The sequence below is a fragment of the Perna viridis genome, chromosome 4 (genome assembly GCF_037379345.1).
Source record: "Perna viridis isolate PV_CMFRI_1.1 ecotype Kerala chromosome 4, ASM3737934v1, whole genome shotgun sequence".
Lineage (NCBI taxonomy): Eukaryota > Metazoa > Mollusca > Bivalvia > Mytilida > Mytilidae > Perna > Perna viridis.
In genome coordinates, this window is record NC_142448.1 from 10,673,753 (window position 1) to 10,691,622 (window position 17,870).

Here is a 17,870-nt window from a genome sequence, read left to right on the forward strand (position 1 = left end):
TTACTTTACTTTAAGGTTCACCACATAGTGCACCTGACTTTTAATGCGCATGTGAATGTAAATGCCCGACTACTAGTAATCACTGAATAAGAGTAGAGCGGCGCTTGCCCAGTTAGAAGCACACATCTCGTCTAGACTATTCGTGTTTCTACCTGCACCACCAACAGTGAAATCAGGTCTAGTTAACCGCTTTACCAGACCGTCACGTTTAGGGATACCAACTAATCTGTAACTCAGAAATTATTCAACCTATATTATTCAAACTTTTTGTAGTATTTATATACATATTGAAGATGTGATTTCTTTCTTACATTTTTAGCATGTTGAATTTAGTCATTTATGTCACTTTATGTTGGGGACTGTAATTTAGTGTAACCGGTGTGTCCAAAAGCATTACATCAATACTATATCTATTCTAATTCAGACTTTGCACTGTGTTTATATTCATATTGAGGATGTGAATCTCTTGTAATGGACAATGATCTTAGCAATTATCCTCCCTGTATCAATTTGATCTGATGAGACGTATATTAATATTGATTTGTTGTGACATGTATCGTTTATTTGATCCTCTATCCTATATATATATATATATACAACGTCTCAGAATGTGACGACTCTATTCTCTACACTGCTCCATCGGATCAAATTGATACAGGGAAGATAACGTAAACTTAAAGAAGGGTCTGAAAAATTCCCAACGATGTTAGAACTGTCAAATTTGCAAAGCAAATTTTTGTCGTTCCCTCCACGGGACTCGAACTCGTACCGCTGTGACATCTATGGCAACACCGCCTGCACTAAGTCCAGCGCCCTAGACCACTCGGCCAGCTAGGCTATATATAAAAATATAGCGTTCGCTGGCCGGGTGATTCCTCCTCGTAGGATTAATCTAGGGCTGTAACTTAGTACACGATGTATGGTAGTACGGGACAGTTCATCTAGGTGTTATTATGTAGGATAGAGGATCAAATTAATGATGCATGTCACAACAAATCAAAATTATACAACGTCTCGGTTGTTGCTATAGATGTCACAGCGGTATGAGTTCGAGTCCCGCGGAGGGAACGACAACATCGTTGGGAATTTTTCAGACCCTTCTATAAGTTTACGTTATCTTCCCTGTATCAATTTGATCCGATGGAGCAGTGTAGAGAATAGAGTCGTCACATTCTGAGACGTTGTATAATATTGATTTGTTGTGACATGCATCATTAATTTGATCCTCTATCCTACATAATAACACCTAGATGAACTGTCCCGTACTACCATACATCGTGTACTAAGTTACAGCCCTAGATTAATCCTACGAGGAGGAATCACCCGGCCAGCGAACGCTATATTTTTATAAATAGCCTAGCTGGCCGAGTGGTCTAGGGCGCTGGACTTAGTGCAGGCGGTATTGCCATATCACATGTTGTACCAACTCTCGACCTATGTGATACTGATTTTGACATGTATTGTTCAGTATATAACAACACATATAATGAGCAAAATTGTCGGTCAACAAATGACCTTCTTCAGTGCCTTAATAAAACTGAGTGTGTAGGAAAGTAAATGATCTGTGAACACAACTCAATACATGTGACGTATTCATTTTCTTAAATTTTATTGACAGTTTAACAAAGATCTTGAACATTTTGTTATACAGACACAAGTTTTGTGGTGATTTTGAGTATTGTGTCAAAATATAAAACTAAAAATATTTACAAACACTGTGGTGATAAGAAACTATACAAAAAAAGGAAGACGTTAATGTTCCATAATCCTTCCCGCTTCTTTCTCTTTAGATCGCTCCGAATTGTGTTTTGTTCCACGATTCAAATTTGCGATTTGTTGAAATCATCGAGGCAGTGGTTTGGTAATGTGAAGTATTGAATCACGGGGAGTAACGGCTTTTTCGTTAGGTTGCTACTGTGTCCGTTCAAGCGCTTGTGAAAAGGCTGTTTAGATTCAGCAACATATTGAAGGCCACAGATGGGACAGTGGAGCAAATATATCACATTAGTGCTCTTGCACTGTACGTTACAAAATATTTTGTAGCGTTTCCCCGTGACCGTGCTAGTGGATAATGACGAGTGGTGCATTTGTTTGCAACATTTACACCTTTTGTCACCTTAGGAGCGAATCTCGCCTGGGTCAAGTTAGGCTTAGATTTTCAGCCCTTACAGACGATGCAAACTGTCTGGATGTCTGAAAGCAATCAAAGGTGGTCCGGGAAAGACTTTGGAAAGTGTGAACTTTTTCTCGACAAAGGCCCAGTGCTCACGAATGATATTGTGGCTGTTTTTAAGGCAAGGGTGGTATGTTAGAACACAAGGAGTTCTTTTACACCTTTTTTTTGTCTTGTACTGTAACAGGCTACTCCTTGGGATATGGTCAATTTTTAGAACCCTTATTTGACGGTCTTGTATTTATATCCTCTTTTTCTTAAATTGCTCTTCAGTAGACCTACACGTTTTTAAGGATTCATCATTTGAACAAATGCGCCTTAGCCTAGGGGCTTGACTAAATGGTATATCCTTAGTCAGGTGAGATGGATGACTGCTCTTAGGCATAAGGTATTGTTGTGTGTCAGTTAGTTTGGAGTATAAGTCTGTGGGCAGCTCACCCTCTGATAAAGTGCTAAAAGTATTGAGAAATGACTAAATTGTATACCCTTAGTCAGGTGAGATGGATGACTGCTCTTAGGCATAAGGTATTGATTTGTGTCAGTTAGTTTGGAGTATAAGTCTGTGGGCAGCTCACCCTCTGATAAAGTGCTAGAAGTATTGAGAAATGATTAAATGGTATACCCTTAGTCAGGTGAGATGGATGACTGCTCTTAGGCATAAGGTATTGATTTGTGTCAGTTAGTTTGGAGTATAAGTCTGTGGGCAGCTCACCCTCTGATAAAGTGCTAGAAGTATCGAGAAATGATACCTGTGTTTTATATACTATTGAAGATACGTATGTTCTGAAAAATATCTATATTGGGTCCAGAAAGGAATGGGTCATGTTTTTATCATTTTTCCCTATTTTTGTCACCTTCAACTTTTTCCTATAGTTGTTCAATTTACTTTTCAGATGCCCATTGTAGCGAGACATGACACTTTTTCAATAATATTAAAAAGCCCATATCGTCGACTTCGATGCTATTTGTGTTTAATTGGTCAGTACCAAAATATATACAAAGTGAATTTTCAACAGGGTTTCAATTGCAACTGCTGTTGTAATACTCATGTAGAACTGTGGTATCAGAGCAAAACTTTGTTGGAAGTTGATTTATCAGTATCTAGATATTAAGATAATTTTAAGCAGTTGTACCAGAATCCCCCGTTTTACCTATGTTTTATAAAAAATGATTTTTAAACAATAGAAATAAGAGAGATGTTATATATTGTTGTTCTTTTTGCTATCTTGAAGATAATGCAGTGAATGTCCTCCCATTGAGACATTTTGCTAAAATAATTCAAAGGTGTTAGGTTATTCTGACGTGGGAGCGTATAGGGACTCGTTATTCTATCAATATTTGGAAAACTAGCCCAGAATTCTTTTTTGTCTGCATAAAAGCAATTGAAATGTTCATACCAAGTAGTAAACTTGACATATATCATTAGTATGTAGATCATAAATGTAAATATAAACTTCCTGATTTTAAGGTGATATAAAGTTCCTACCATGTCATATAACAACGTTTTCTGTTATAACTATATCATTATCGTTTGTGTAAATACTTATCACCACTTTCCCTTTTCCTTGTTTTTTCTTGTGGAATCAAAATGGGATCCAAAACACCTAAACATGTATCATAGAGTGTCAGGTAGTTGAAGTTAGTATTCATTGACTTGGTGGGACTGGTGAGAGTGATTTTTGGTTCATAATTCCCTATATAAATCATTCCATTTAATCACTTGATATTAGTTCGATTTTAAGAAAAAATATTATAGATCGACCCTTCCAAGTTTTCGTTAAAAGAAAACGTGTGATTTTTAACAAGATTTCGTATTAAAACGAGGACAACAAGAAGCATGGCATTTACAACATGGTGGCATCTCATTGTTAGGAGTTCTACATTTGACAAATTACAATACCTTACAATACCACCCCCCCCCCCAGGTCACAAATTAGCTGGACCTGCATCGCCATCAAATATTTGTAAGCACATAAAGGTGGAATCCATATATGTGAACCCTGCTGATGTAAAAATCCTGTACATCAGCAAGCACAACACATTCAATTTATCACTCAAAACAGCCCAGACACAAAAGCCTTATGCAAAAATCATTAATTTTACCTCGACTTCAAAGTTCAAGTTCAAAGGTCACCAACCATGGTACGCAACATATCGTCTTGTGATGATTTTCTCTCATGCTAAATATCAAAAGCCTGTACACCAAGACTACAAATTTACACCATGGACACGATTGCTTACGGGCGTAAGGATGGACGGTCAGACAGACTGATTATCATTGGTTCAATACTTTTTGAGTTGCAGATAACATAAAGTTCCCCTTTTGTGACAAAAAGACACACAAAGTTGAGTGGTTACTATATGGCTATCATCATTAAGCCTAATGGGACAAACATTTGGTCTTTTTAAATCCACTGTTTTTGTTCACACTGCTTGCTACATATTATTTTTTTTAATTTTGAAAAAAAAAACATTTAAAAAGGCCATAGCATCCCCCCCGAAAATAAAATGGTTGCTGCCTAACCGTCTTATGAAATTTCTTAATAAACTATTCAGCAGTTTATAAGGAGAAGCCCTCAATGGGTTTTAGCATGCAAAGCCTAAGTTGGATTATCTCCCTAAGCATGTATCTAACAATCATCCGAACATATGTTAAACCTAAGTATAAATTACATCAAATTACATTTGGGTGTTTAGTATTTGAATTAAATGGTTAAATGTGTTTCAATCCCTCAAGTTGGATTATCTCCCTTTGCAAACATTGGACAATAAATAATTTATCTCCTTCCATGCAAAGTTATATCAAATTTCATAGAGTAATTAAGGAGTAGATGCACTAAGATATATGGACTAATGAAAGAAGAGACAGAATATATTGTAATTCCTAAATACCCAGCAACAAAATTAAATTTGCAAGCAAGTTTGATTGTAATTATATTAGCATTTGACCAGAATCAAAATGGCCTGTTTTTTGGCCCTTAATTTCTTAAGGTTTCAGTTACAAACTCCAAACATCAGAAAATGCCACTCAAAGAGAAGGATGACAACACCTTACCACTATATGATTACAATGTATGGGGGATTTCATAAAGATCAGCTCCATTGAATAAAGAATCCACTAAAATCTGAGAGTAAGTATAACTTAACTTTAAGTTAAAAAAAAACTTACTGACAAGAACTATAAGAAACCATTAACACAACATTACTGCCAACTTTAGTTAAACCCTAGCATGCAGTTTTCATGGAAATTGTTACAAATTTATGAACGTTTGGTGAAAACAAATGAATAATTTTCCATGTCTATTATATATAAATAAAACCAAATGATTGAAAAAAAAAAACTATTTAAATTTTTTTGGCATGTTTGTTACTTTTTTTTTTTTGGCAGTTTATTAGAAAGGAGTAGTTATGTCATTCATATATGTATAACATTGATAGTGGGTGGTATTTATTTCATTTATGCAATTAAGTTCATTTTGACAAAGCAATTTGGATGTTTAAAGATATTGTGAAAATCTAATGTATTCATATCAATAATTCTATAAGATGTGAGTTTTAGTAATTGTGACTGCAACCAAATCACATTTTTGCATTTAAAAAAGTCATAGCAGAGTTCAAAGTTTTATCTCTTTATCTTGTGTTTTATTTCTCTTAGAACAAAGAAAATGACTAAATATCATTTACTAATAATTGCATTTGATGTATCTATAGACCTACAATTACATACTTAACAACAACATTTTAATAGAAGATGAAGTTCTCATCTATATATTTAACCCAAGACCTTAGAATTATTGAAGGTTTAATTTCAGTCTGACAGGCAGTCATCAGCTGTGTGAACAGGGAAAATAAAGTTATTGGACAACTCAGCTTACTGACAAGTGTTCCAAGTCTATAAGGACCTAGAACAAAGTTATGGGACAACTCAGCTCACAGACAAGTGTTCCAAGTCTAAAAGGACTTAAGGCAAAGTTATGGGACAACTCAGCTCACAGACAAGTGTTCTAAGTCTAAAAGGACTTAGGACAAAGTTATGGGACAACTCAGCTCACGGACAATGGTTCCAAGTCTAAAAGGACTTAGGGCAAAGCTATGGCACAACTCAGCTCACAGAAAAGTGTTCTAAGTCTAAAAGGACTTAAGACAAAGTTATGGGAAAACTCAGCTCACAGACAAGCGTTCTATGTCTACTAGGACCTGAGAAGACAACTAACTTTAGATAAGTGATATATCTAAAACAAGACCTCATTAGCTTATAAGCTTCTTCCTCTTACATGTTACACCTGCTTCATATTACAAATATATGCATTACAATGTGGATATAATAATATAAAAACGTCACATTCACTTTCAGCACATCTCATTTCACAGTGCTTCATGGATAAGTGTCTGTCAGTGTACCAATAAGTAAGTTTATTCAGTCTGACTAGGAGGTTAATTGTAAGCAGTGTTTATAGTATAAAAGTTACATTCTTTAAGTTGCTGTGAAGCAGTAAGTGCAATATTCATTCAACCAAAATAATCTACCAGACTAATCTGGTGAAATGAAACAAATACATAACTTAAATACAAAATAATAAATACTTTCTAGAGATCACCAAAAGGTCTTCAACATTAAAGTAAGGTCTGAAAGACCCTGACAACAAGAGTAATTAAAGAACATCAGTGTGTACACTTATATACCCAACATGTCCATATATTGGACTCTCAAATATATATTTTTTTTTAAAAAAAAAGATAGTTCAAAGGACCTTAATTCATAGAAAATCTCAATGAAACATAATTTGATCTGTAACAGTTGACTCACAAACCAAAAATCAGTTTAACATTGGCAAGCGTTTAGTTAAAAAGTCCGGAAAACTGTTATTTTTGTAAAATTTGCTTAGTCCAAGGCATGTCTTTTCCGTAAAAATAAGCGAAGCAAATCAAAACTTCAACTTGATCTGTAAATCATCATAGTAGACTCACATATCAATAATCAGCTCATTATTGCCGAAGGGTTAGAAAAAAAGTTTGGAAAACTAGTGATGGACTGATGGACGGACGAGGCAAAAACATACCTTCTTTGTGTGAAATTAAAATTCATGGTAACAGAATGATGACACTTCTTCAACATAAACTAAAAGTGAATTAACAACACTATGACATATTAATGACCACCAAACAGGTGCCTATCTGTGGTAGGGTTGAGATTTTTTCTTCAATCTTTCTTACCCCATATTTTAATCAAAATGGTACTTTTACTTAAGTGTCTTAAACTTGCAATGCTGATTAAAGTAATAAAATATTAAAACTTTCTGCAAGGCTCAATTGGTGTAACCCCAAGCTCCCCTTCCAAAAAATCATGTACAACACCTGAAAAGTTATTATACCCCTGCAAGCAAAGTTTGGGGTATATAGAAATGCCCTAGTCTGTCCGTCTGTCAACATTTCTTGTAAGTGCAACTCCTCCTAAACCACTCAAGGGATTTACGTGAAATTTTATAGGAAGGTTGGGTATCATGTGTAGATGTGCATGAAGTAATATAATAGCGTTCGGAGAATTCCAAAGGGAGATAATATAAATATAAGATGTGTTTTATAATTAAGCCCATTTGAAGCAGGGAGTATTCTCTTTGCAAGCTTGCTCAGTTTTTCTAGTTCAGATAGAAAAGTCAAAATAAGAGGTGCACAATGGCATCATGTGATACAGAATGTGTGAAAGTTGCATCAAATTTTTTTCACAGGTTTTAGAGGTATTGCATATCGTATATAAGAAGCAAGGGAAGCTAAATGGATTGTAGAATGAACGTACATCATGATCACTATATACCTCCCACTATGCAGGAATAAATTAAAATAAAATGCATTTCTATAAAATGAAGACTAATTTATTATTGTGACAAGTTATCACACACTACCACTAGATTGTTTCTGTTTATCATCATATATCACTATTCCTGGTCCTTCAGACTTGAGGGTAAACACTACTGGTATCTGTTCAAGGCTTGGGTTAGACTCCTGTAGGCACCTAATCCAGGATACGAGTGAGTCCCTACTAGAACTACCAGTTATACACATGGCTAATATAGTACCATCTTCCTGCTCATGAATAGATTTCTTTACAGTCATTGATGTTGGGTTTTCTTCATCAAATATTGTTGTGAATTCAAATAAATCTGAAAATACAGTATACAATAGATATTTCATAATATCAATGAGTAAATAAAAAAAAATATTGCTATCCAACAAAGTAACTTTCAACACAGATTTTGATTTAATAAGCACTACACAATTTCAACCTTTTTTTTTTTTGTGTAAAATAAATATTTCTCTTTTATTTCTTCATTCCATACTCTACTTCATGTTTTGTTTCTGTAAGATATACAAATTGTCTCAGTGTTGTTTCAATACTGGTATATTTTAATAAGTGTTGAGTCTTATTACAATCAAAAGGTCTGTATTATCAAAGTGATCATAGTAGAAATACTGAAAGTACACCCACAGACAAAACAAAACCTGGAACACCTGGAGGCATGGACAAAGTAATTCCAGGAACACCAGGAGACATGGACAAAGCAGTACCTGGAATACTAGGAGACATGAGCAAAGCAATTCCAGGAACACCAGTAGACATGGACAAAGCAGTACCTGGAACACTAGGAGACATGGACAAACGATACCACGAACACCAGGAGACATGGACAAAGCAATACCAGGAACACTAGATGACATGGACAAAGCAATTCCAGGAACACCAGTAGACATGGACAAAGCAGTACCTGGAACACTAGGAGACATGGACAAACGATACCATGAACACAAGGAGACATGGACAAAACAAAACCAGAAACAACTGGAGGCATGGACAAAGCAATACCAGGAACACCTGGAGGCATGGACAAAACAATTCCAGGAACACCAGGAGACATGGACAAAACAAAACCAGAAACACCTGGAAAAATGGACAAAGCAATACAAGAAACACCAGGAGACATGGACAAAGCAATACCAGGAACACTACGAGACATGGACAAAGCAATACCAGGAACACTACGAGAAATGAACAAAGCTGTACCTGGAACACTAGGAGACATGAACAAAGCAGTACCTGGAACACTAGGAGACATGAACAAAGCAGTACCTGGAACACTAAGAGACAATGACAAAGCAATACCAGGAACACTAGGAGATATGGACAAATAAATACCAGGAACACCAGGAGACATGAACAAAGCAATACAAGGAACACATGGAGACATGGACAAAGCAATATCTGGAACACTACGAGACATGAACAAAGCAGTACCAGAAACACAAGGAGACATGGGCAAAACAAAACCAGAAACATCTAGAGACATGGACAAAGCAAAACCAGAACCATAAGGAGACATGGACAAAACAAAACCAGAAACACCTGGAGACATGGACAAAACAAAACCAGAAACACCTGGAGAAATGGACCACGCAAAACCAGAAACACCTGTAGAAATGGACAAAACAATACCAGGAATACCATAAAGAGATAAAGAACAAATCACAGACACACTCACAGACATACATACTGAAGGAACCCTACTACAAAAATCAGCAACTGTGAATTCAGGTGCTATGACTGGGTGAGCAGTTCCTGTTTCTTGCATGCCAACCATCACACTGCTCACTGAAGGTCATATTGGGTGAAAGGGGAAGAATATCTTTTACTGACTTAGGTTGTTTTGAGATATTTAGTGTAATGTTGAACAGTTTTTTTTGTAAATCATGAGAATTCAGAGACAGAATTTAATAAGCTAAAGTAGCTTGGATGTTATTTATAATGTAAATATTGGAAATGCTGTACTTGTGTTTCAAGAAGTAACCTCTCATACAACCAAAAAAATGGATAGTTGTCAAGAAGAAAATTGTATTTGTCATAAATATTAATTCAAAGACTTCCTCTTTTCTCAATTTCAAGATGAAAATCAAGATAAGAGGCCAACTTCAGTGTATCTGTTGTGTGGCTTTTGGGAAGATAAAGCCAATCACATACTGCAAATTAAGGAATTATTGCACACTTTCATTACTGCAAAATTGTCATGTTTTTTTATCACAATGCAGTTTTAACTTTTTATGACATCAAGGAACCATCTTCTTGCAAACATTCCCTGTTGTTATGCTTTCTCAAGATACATGTATCAATACTTTATTATTCTGTACAGTTATTTCCCATATAAAATTATTCAACTTTTAATTTACCTTCATCTTCATTATTTTCCTTTGTCTGAAGGTCTGACTGAGTTTCAGGATCAGCACGTAGTACAAAATAAGTCTGTCTCACACTCCTGAGATACACAGTATAGCCTCCTTCCACAAATACTGCTTTCTTAGTAGAAAGTTTACGAATTATTTCTCTCTGATCAGGACTCTGGGCACTTACAATAAATGTGTCTTCTACTGGATTCTCCTCCTTTTCTGTAGTCTAAAAACAATCAAAACCTTACCAATTCTGCACTTTCAAAGCATGCCATCACAGGTACAGGATTTAGGAAACATGCTCATGTAGCTACAGATAGAACAAATCTACCCTAACTTTCTGTCTATATCATAGTATGATTAATAATGTAATTACGATTTTGGCTTGTAGCTGAGAAAATCATACACAAAAAATGTTATCAGCATAAACCTAGTACACAAATAAGTGTTTTATAAACTTCCAAGATTTTGATTGGCTAGAAACACATCCCATATACCCATGTGTAACTAACCATTTCCCCATGGAAATCTACATGCTCTTTAAGTAGCTGTCTTTGTAAGAATCATGCAAAATCTGAAAAATGTGATACACCCCAAAAAAGGCTACATATTTTTATTTTTGTAATTAAGTTGTTTTATGGGTCAATACTATGAAATGTGTAATTATTCATCAAAATCTGCCTGCTCTTAGGAAATAATCAACATTGAAAATCCAATAGATTCCATAATAGATCAAATATTATAATAGATAATAGAGTTATCTCCCTTAATTTTCAAATCTACAGTGCATTCTATATACTTTTTATCTCCTAAGAACACGGGTTATATGAACAACTGAATGTGAGTTTCTGTTTACTATGGCAATTCAAACAAAATATCAAAAATAAAAATATGTAGGCTTTTTACCCATGAATCACATTTTGCATGATTCTTAGCTGGAGTGCTACTTAACACTTACACAACATCTATTTCAAATATATCAGATTTACATCTATTGATTTTTTGTTATTAGGGAAAAACACTTGAAACATTATCTAACAAAATGTATATGTATTTTCAATCCCCTTCACCTTAATATGCTGTGACCACATAGTGTGGGTATGTTTATCCCTGGTATATGTAAATTAACTTTATCAAAGTCATGTGACAACATTAACAATAGCACAAGTTCATTAGGACCTTTGGTCCAGGTGGGGCAAAAAGAAGACAGAAAGTAGATAAAACATTTTGTTTGGAAATTTGCTAATGTATTATGCAACCTGCTCAAAATATTCATACTTTCCAAACAGTGAGCTGGTTGTTCATATCAAATGCCATGCGTCTTAATGCCATTTTGGCCAGCTGAATCCTATCATCAGGCAATTGTCTTGGTATGGGCCATGGATTGGCATACTTAAACTTTGGCAACCAATACATCATCCTCTGTAGCTTTCTAGCTACATGTGAGTACTTTCCAAATACACTCTGAACCATTTCATAAAAATGCTTATCCGGTATGATACCTGAAAATTTTTAAAACAGGATAATTTGTAATATTTCTTTCAATACACTATAAAAATACTTCCTTCTCCTCTATTTACTTAAATATAAAAGTTTCATGGAATGTAGTAATATAATGTTTTATCAAGTTAATAATTTATTTTTTATGTACATGTACTATAATTTTACACTTAACATTAGCAATTAGAAGAAAAGTTGAGGATCAATAAACAATATTTATATTTCTTACTGCAAACCAACCATTTCTTTCCATACTATCAAGTACATCAATTGCACAATTTTGTTGTTTAGGATATCTTCTCAGTTCTGCCTCCCAAAATGATCTTGGCTTCATTCGCTCTTTTGGAAACACTTCCCACAGGATCGTATAGGCTTTTATATCTAATGATAAATTATATTCTTTCATTTTTGATAGGGCAGTATTTATAAACTCAACATGACCTCTTCTGTATAGTCCCTCCTTGTCTAAATAAATATCACATGCCATTTTAAATGTTTCTATATTTTTGGGTCTCTTGGATTCTAGACTACGAAATATCAGTTCTGACTTATTTAAAAAATGAATGGTTTGTTGAGTAATAGGTGACTGTCTAGGGATACGCCTCAAATCATATCTATTTTTAGGATCTCTAGGATTGATCTGGTCTTCATCTTCAGGAGGTGGACTCTGTATATCAGTACTAGGTTCTGCCATATCTGGGATAGGTTTTTCTATTATTTCTACTTTTTTGTCAATTTTGGTAATAGCTTGTTTATTCTCTTTACATGTCAAACAAGTTGCATGGTAAGATGCAGTGAGAATTTTTGTATGTTTCAAAACTAATCGCCCAAGACAAAAAGCCTGTTCAACAGCAATTAACATTTTTCTTCCAAGCCTGAAATCAAAACAATAAAAATGAAAAGTTTTAATATGAAGATATCAGCACGGGTTTACAAACATATTTGATAATTTGTACTTATCTGTGAATAGACTATGTAAACAATGTTGTTGGAACTTAATAAATATGTATTTCTAATATTCCATTCCAAATATATACATGTTGAATTTCCAGTTTGGGCACAAAAAATGTCTATTTTAAATATAAAATTATATATAAATATATATATTATCTATGTTAAAGAATTGTTCCACTAGACTCATACATGTATAATACTTTTGGAAGAGCATATACTTAATGACATAATAAAGGTTTTAAGAGATCTACATAGTTTAGCTCTTCTGGTATCAGTGCATGCTAAACATGCTAGAATCGCTTACCAGAAAGTTTTACTTGACAGAGATTTATATATTAAAGGTATGTTAATACTGTACATAAAATATTTGTGTCCACACAATGGTAAAACTCTTTGACCAAGAAAATTAATATTCTATTCAATAATTTTGGATTCTTTTAGGTCTTTCATGAAAATAATTCAATAAAAAAAACAACCTTCAATAAAACAAAGGACCAATCTTCAAAACTTAAAAAAAAAATACAATGTTCAATGACATCACCACTAATAATAAATCTGAGAGGTCAAACATTAGAAAAATCAGATTGTGTTCTCATAACCTAGCAATAGAAAAGGGAAGACATCTTTCTATCCCAATCAATGATAGAAAATGCATTTCACAAGACTGATTTGATTGAGGATGAAGAACAGTTTTTTTTAAAGGCAACAATTACAATGGACTAGGAAATAATTTTGAAAATAACATTACAATGTTTTTGGTACTAATAAATATAAAAATCCTCCAGTCTTTTTAAAATCCTTTTTTTATAGCAGATCTCCAAAAGTCTTTTTCAAGACTATGAAGAAAAATACAGGTATGGTGGTTCAGCCTGTAGGTACGAGAACACAATTAATTCCCCTTGGTTTTCGTTGTATACGAATATAGTTCCAACTTTGGTAGTAGGTACCTTCCACATTTTTTTCATATTTTTATTGGAAATTTATTTGCTGAAGTTTTGCCTCTAATTGGTAGAAAATATGTTTAAATTACATGGGATTTTTTTTCATTAATCAATTCTGACTAAAAGTTGTGATTTTGGTTCAGTGGAAGAAGGTTAAAATTGAGGACTTAACTCGGATCATTTGTCATGTTTACCCCATCTCCAGGTCATATGTATTAATTTCAGAAAATGATGGTAAAATTTTCTACAATTTATATATAAAATCCTGTTTGTACATATCTTTAGGCCAGAGAAGTTTTATTCAGTTTGCGCCGGTGGAATTTTTTTAATCTGCTCAAATGTGTATATTGAAATGCACTTGAAAATTAATTGGGGTCTCATGCCTGTATGGGTTTTAAATCACCTAACAGCAGTTTTTTTCTGTTTGGTGCCTATATTTTTTTAAATGTGTTGATGAATATTAGTGTGTATGATTGTTTCTTCTTCATTTTGAATTACACAGACCTCAATTGTACATCAAAATATCATGGCTGACATGAGAATTCCATCACTGTAGAGAAGTTCAAGTAAATATTCATTGAAGCTTTAAATGGGATACGAAATGTAAATTGCAGAAACGTTTTATGTCAAATTTTAACATTGACTGCATCAATTCAATTTTAATTGCAATAAATTTGCAGTCAATATGCTTGATGTTTACAAAATGTATGTCTAGTTAATATCAAGATATTCTTGTTAAGTTGTCCTTCCATTCTGTAAAACTATTATTCATTTTCTGAATTGTTATTTGTATTTTTCAGATATTGAGATAAGGATAAAGGAAATTTAAGTAAAGTTAAGTAATTTCCAAAAAAAAAAAAAAAAAATTGGAAAATACATTTAGATTTAAAAAACAAGAATAAATTATAAATATTTATCTACAATGTAATTTTATCACACTCCTTTGGAACCTCATTGGAAAAAGAATACTTCACTGGTAAGAATGATCACACGATTTTATGACACCATTACCAAAGTATGTTTGTCGATGAACAGAAGGGGAAAGTTCGGGCATAAAGACGTGTTTTTAGGGATCACAACTTCATAAATAGAAAGGGAAGAAGTAAAATGAGGTAATACACTTGGGGAAAATAAAAATAGGCATCTTAAGATTTTCTCCTCTATCGACATAAGCTAACTCTGCTTAAATACTGTATTAACAGACTTATGCAAATAAATGGAAATGATTCAACACATGCTTTACATAAATTGTTTTTTATTCTAATCCTATTTCACATGCTAAGCGAAAACGCATTCAAAGACCACATATGAAGATTTAGTTGAAATAGAATTTGTTTCTCCTGAAATAGAAGAATAGTTTCCACACAGGAAATAACAGAAAAGCTTAATAGAGTTTAAATCTGTTGATAATAGACTTTCACATTTAATCACTGGCTGAGGTTGTCCTTGAATGTGAAACTTTTGAAGTTGTTAGTGTTCACATTAATACAATTTTAAGTGAAATAAGGTAAAAAATATGTATTTCAAAACAAACAAAAAAGAATTATTTTAAATGTCAAAGTGGAAGGACAAAAGTAGTGTGTCAAGAAAGAAAATACATTACTATTAGACAACAAGTCCAAGAGCAAGGTTATTTCGATAAATGATTTAGAAAGTACACGTACATGGTTTACAACAATAGTTCAAACATGTCATTTAACAGGGAAGATGGATCATCTCCATAACAAATATTTCAGCTAAGACACATTAATTTGAACAAGGTAATTGAAAGAAGATACGTTGCCGGCCTTGGGGGTACCACAGTGAAGGGGACTGTAGCGGGAAATCCTTCAAATACACGTTCACTTCGTCCCTTACAATATTGTCACATTATACACCAAGTGCGTACTAAAGTCCATGCGTTCAGAAGGTGTATGTTAGAAGGAGAAGTCAGAATAGAACACTACCATTGCCATTTGGGTGTTTGATAGCCATTTTATTTTCAAATTTCTCTGTTGGAAATGCAATGACTTTGCCAAGAGTGTTGCCGTAAAAACACTGGATGGATTTTGTCATTTAATATATAGTCCCTGATGCATTATTATAACACTGTAATTTAGTTTTACTTTATCTATTTAAATTGAAGCTTTATTCTTAACTGACAGCAGAGACATATGATACACATGTCTCTGTTAACACAGGTAGACCATTTCAAAGAACAATCATCGGCTTTATCATTTGAGTTATTATAATTTGTTTTGTATATTAAATCATGGCCAGTCTACTTCCATCTTTTTCGCAGTAGATAGAACCAGATTGGTTTTTGTAACATTGTAAAAAGCCTAATGAATTATATGTACCGCTTTCCTTCAAAGCAGACATGTACAGAGGTCTTACCACACCCCTTTGATACTAATATATGAAAGATTGTTATTTAAATCTTGTTCCTGGAAGAGTAATCTAGGGAACCAAGGTTATAGTGGTAATCAAAAGAATGTAATCTAGGGACAAAGACCAGACATGGAAAACAGACATACACAACAAAGAACATAACGTAACTAAAATCATACATATAAAGTAACAAAAGCAAATGAGCAACTCGGACTCCACTAAAAACTGGGAGCATGGACCAGGTGCACCGGTAGGTTAAGCGTCCTCTGCTTTTCTAGAAACATCCGCCGAGTTGCCCATAAAAAGTCAAGTCCGGGGTAGACAAACGAGGAAGGGAAAACTATGGCCCGTTGAATAAATCAGTTTTCATGGTGCAGATGGATACACCATAACGATCCACGAGTTCATGATGACGACCACAAAACTTCTGTAGTGATGACTTCAATCTTGTGGAAAACAGAGAGTTCAACTTCAGGGTCGGACCAAGACACTTTGAAAAGGAGGGGAGCCAACCAGAGATCCTCAGAAAAAAGGGTGCTAGGACATTATTTGCATGAAATGACAAATTTTCCAATAATAAGGAACCCCCTGCACCCGCTAGATCCGCCACTGAGAGTTGCATTTTATAGGCATAAATTTACTCTTTTTGCCACCTTCTTCTCTTTACATATATTCCATGAACATTGTTCCGCTACCCGGGAGCACCCGTGTTATACGGTAAGAAGTTTCCTATTTTTTTCCGAAATTCATGTATGAGACTTATTTCAAGAGACTGTCCAGGTACGTAGAAACTAGGTAGACCTTATAGAATAACGAACGGTATATAAGAAATTGTACCCTACAATACTAACACCCATTTTTACACTGTATCAAAAGCTTCAAAGTCGCTAATCGTCAAATAACTTAAATTTACTACCAATCAATCAGTGATTTTCTCATTTTCACCATAAACCCTGGCGTAGATATATGTATGGAATTAGTTTAGAATTTAAAAAATCGCAAATTTCAGTGAGCTGAAACTTGAAGATTTAAGGTCAATCGATAATACACATTCATGTTCTTTCCCATTTCACATCTTTTGATATATATTTGTATATTACAAGCAAAATAAGTGTATTCCTTTTTCGGAAATGTACTTGACATCTTAGAACGTTTTAAAAGCTTAAGTAGGCTTTGAAAGCTCATTTGAGATTGTGTTGTAAAGGTTTATATGTACCGACTTTACTTTTAAACTTTTTGTTGTGTAACGCAACAGTTCGTCAATCGGCTAACTTCAAGCGAAGTTGCAATATACTCTATTTAAAATCGGGTGACTTCGTAAACGTTATGGACCCGAAAGTTTATCCATAAAAAACAACTGGGAGTTAGACGTTTCTCAGCTATATTACAGAGAGTTCAATGCTAACCGATCATTTTATCTTTTAATGTAAACTCCCAGCTCTCATACAAGTAAAAAACACGTAGAACACATGTACACGTATGGTACTTACAAGAGGTACATTTTGATCTTGTATGAAACTAGAATTGACGGTTCTACGGTACAGATCAGCAGCATATGGTGGTGTAGTAATATACGAATGTACAAAACTGAAATAACGAGTGCAAGAAGTCGCTAACAATATAATCGACTTAAAATAGGTAAATATGCATTATTTATTCACCCTGAAGAAGTCCTTCATCAATGACTAAAATGACATGCGCTAGAAAAATCACTGTTATTA

At 34.1% G+C, this 17,870-nt stretch overlaps 1 protein-coding gene across 2 annotated transcripts; it reads right to left on the reverse strand.

Annotated features, from left to right (window-relative positions):
* Positions 1–8,021: 8,021 nt before the first annotated feature.
* Positions 8,022–15,593, reverse strand: LOC148618815 (evolutionarily conserved signaling intermediate in Toll pathway, mitochondrial-like). Of its 2 annotated transcripts, none has more exons than XM_088578063.1 (5): positions 15,444–15,593; positions 12,125–12,265; positions 11,663–11,886; positions 10,388–10,610; positions 8,022–8,331 (listed from the first exon to the last, which is right to left on the reverse strand). In XM_088578063.1, the coding sequence occupies exons 1-5, from the start codon at positions 15,472–15,474 to the stop codon at positions 8,063–8,065; spliced, it is 888 nt and encodes a 295-aa protein (XP_088434189.1). In that variant the 5' UTR covers positions 15,475–15,593; the 3' UTR covers positions 8,022–8,062. The 2 variants fall into 2 exon arrangements, with proteins under 2 accessions (XP_088434189.1, XP_088434188.1); XM_088578062.1 differs by having other exon boundaries at positions 12,125–12,759.
* Positions 15,594–17,870: the final 2,277 nt, after the last annotated feature.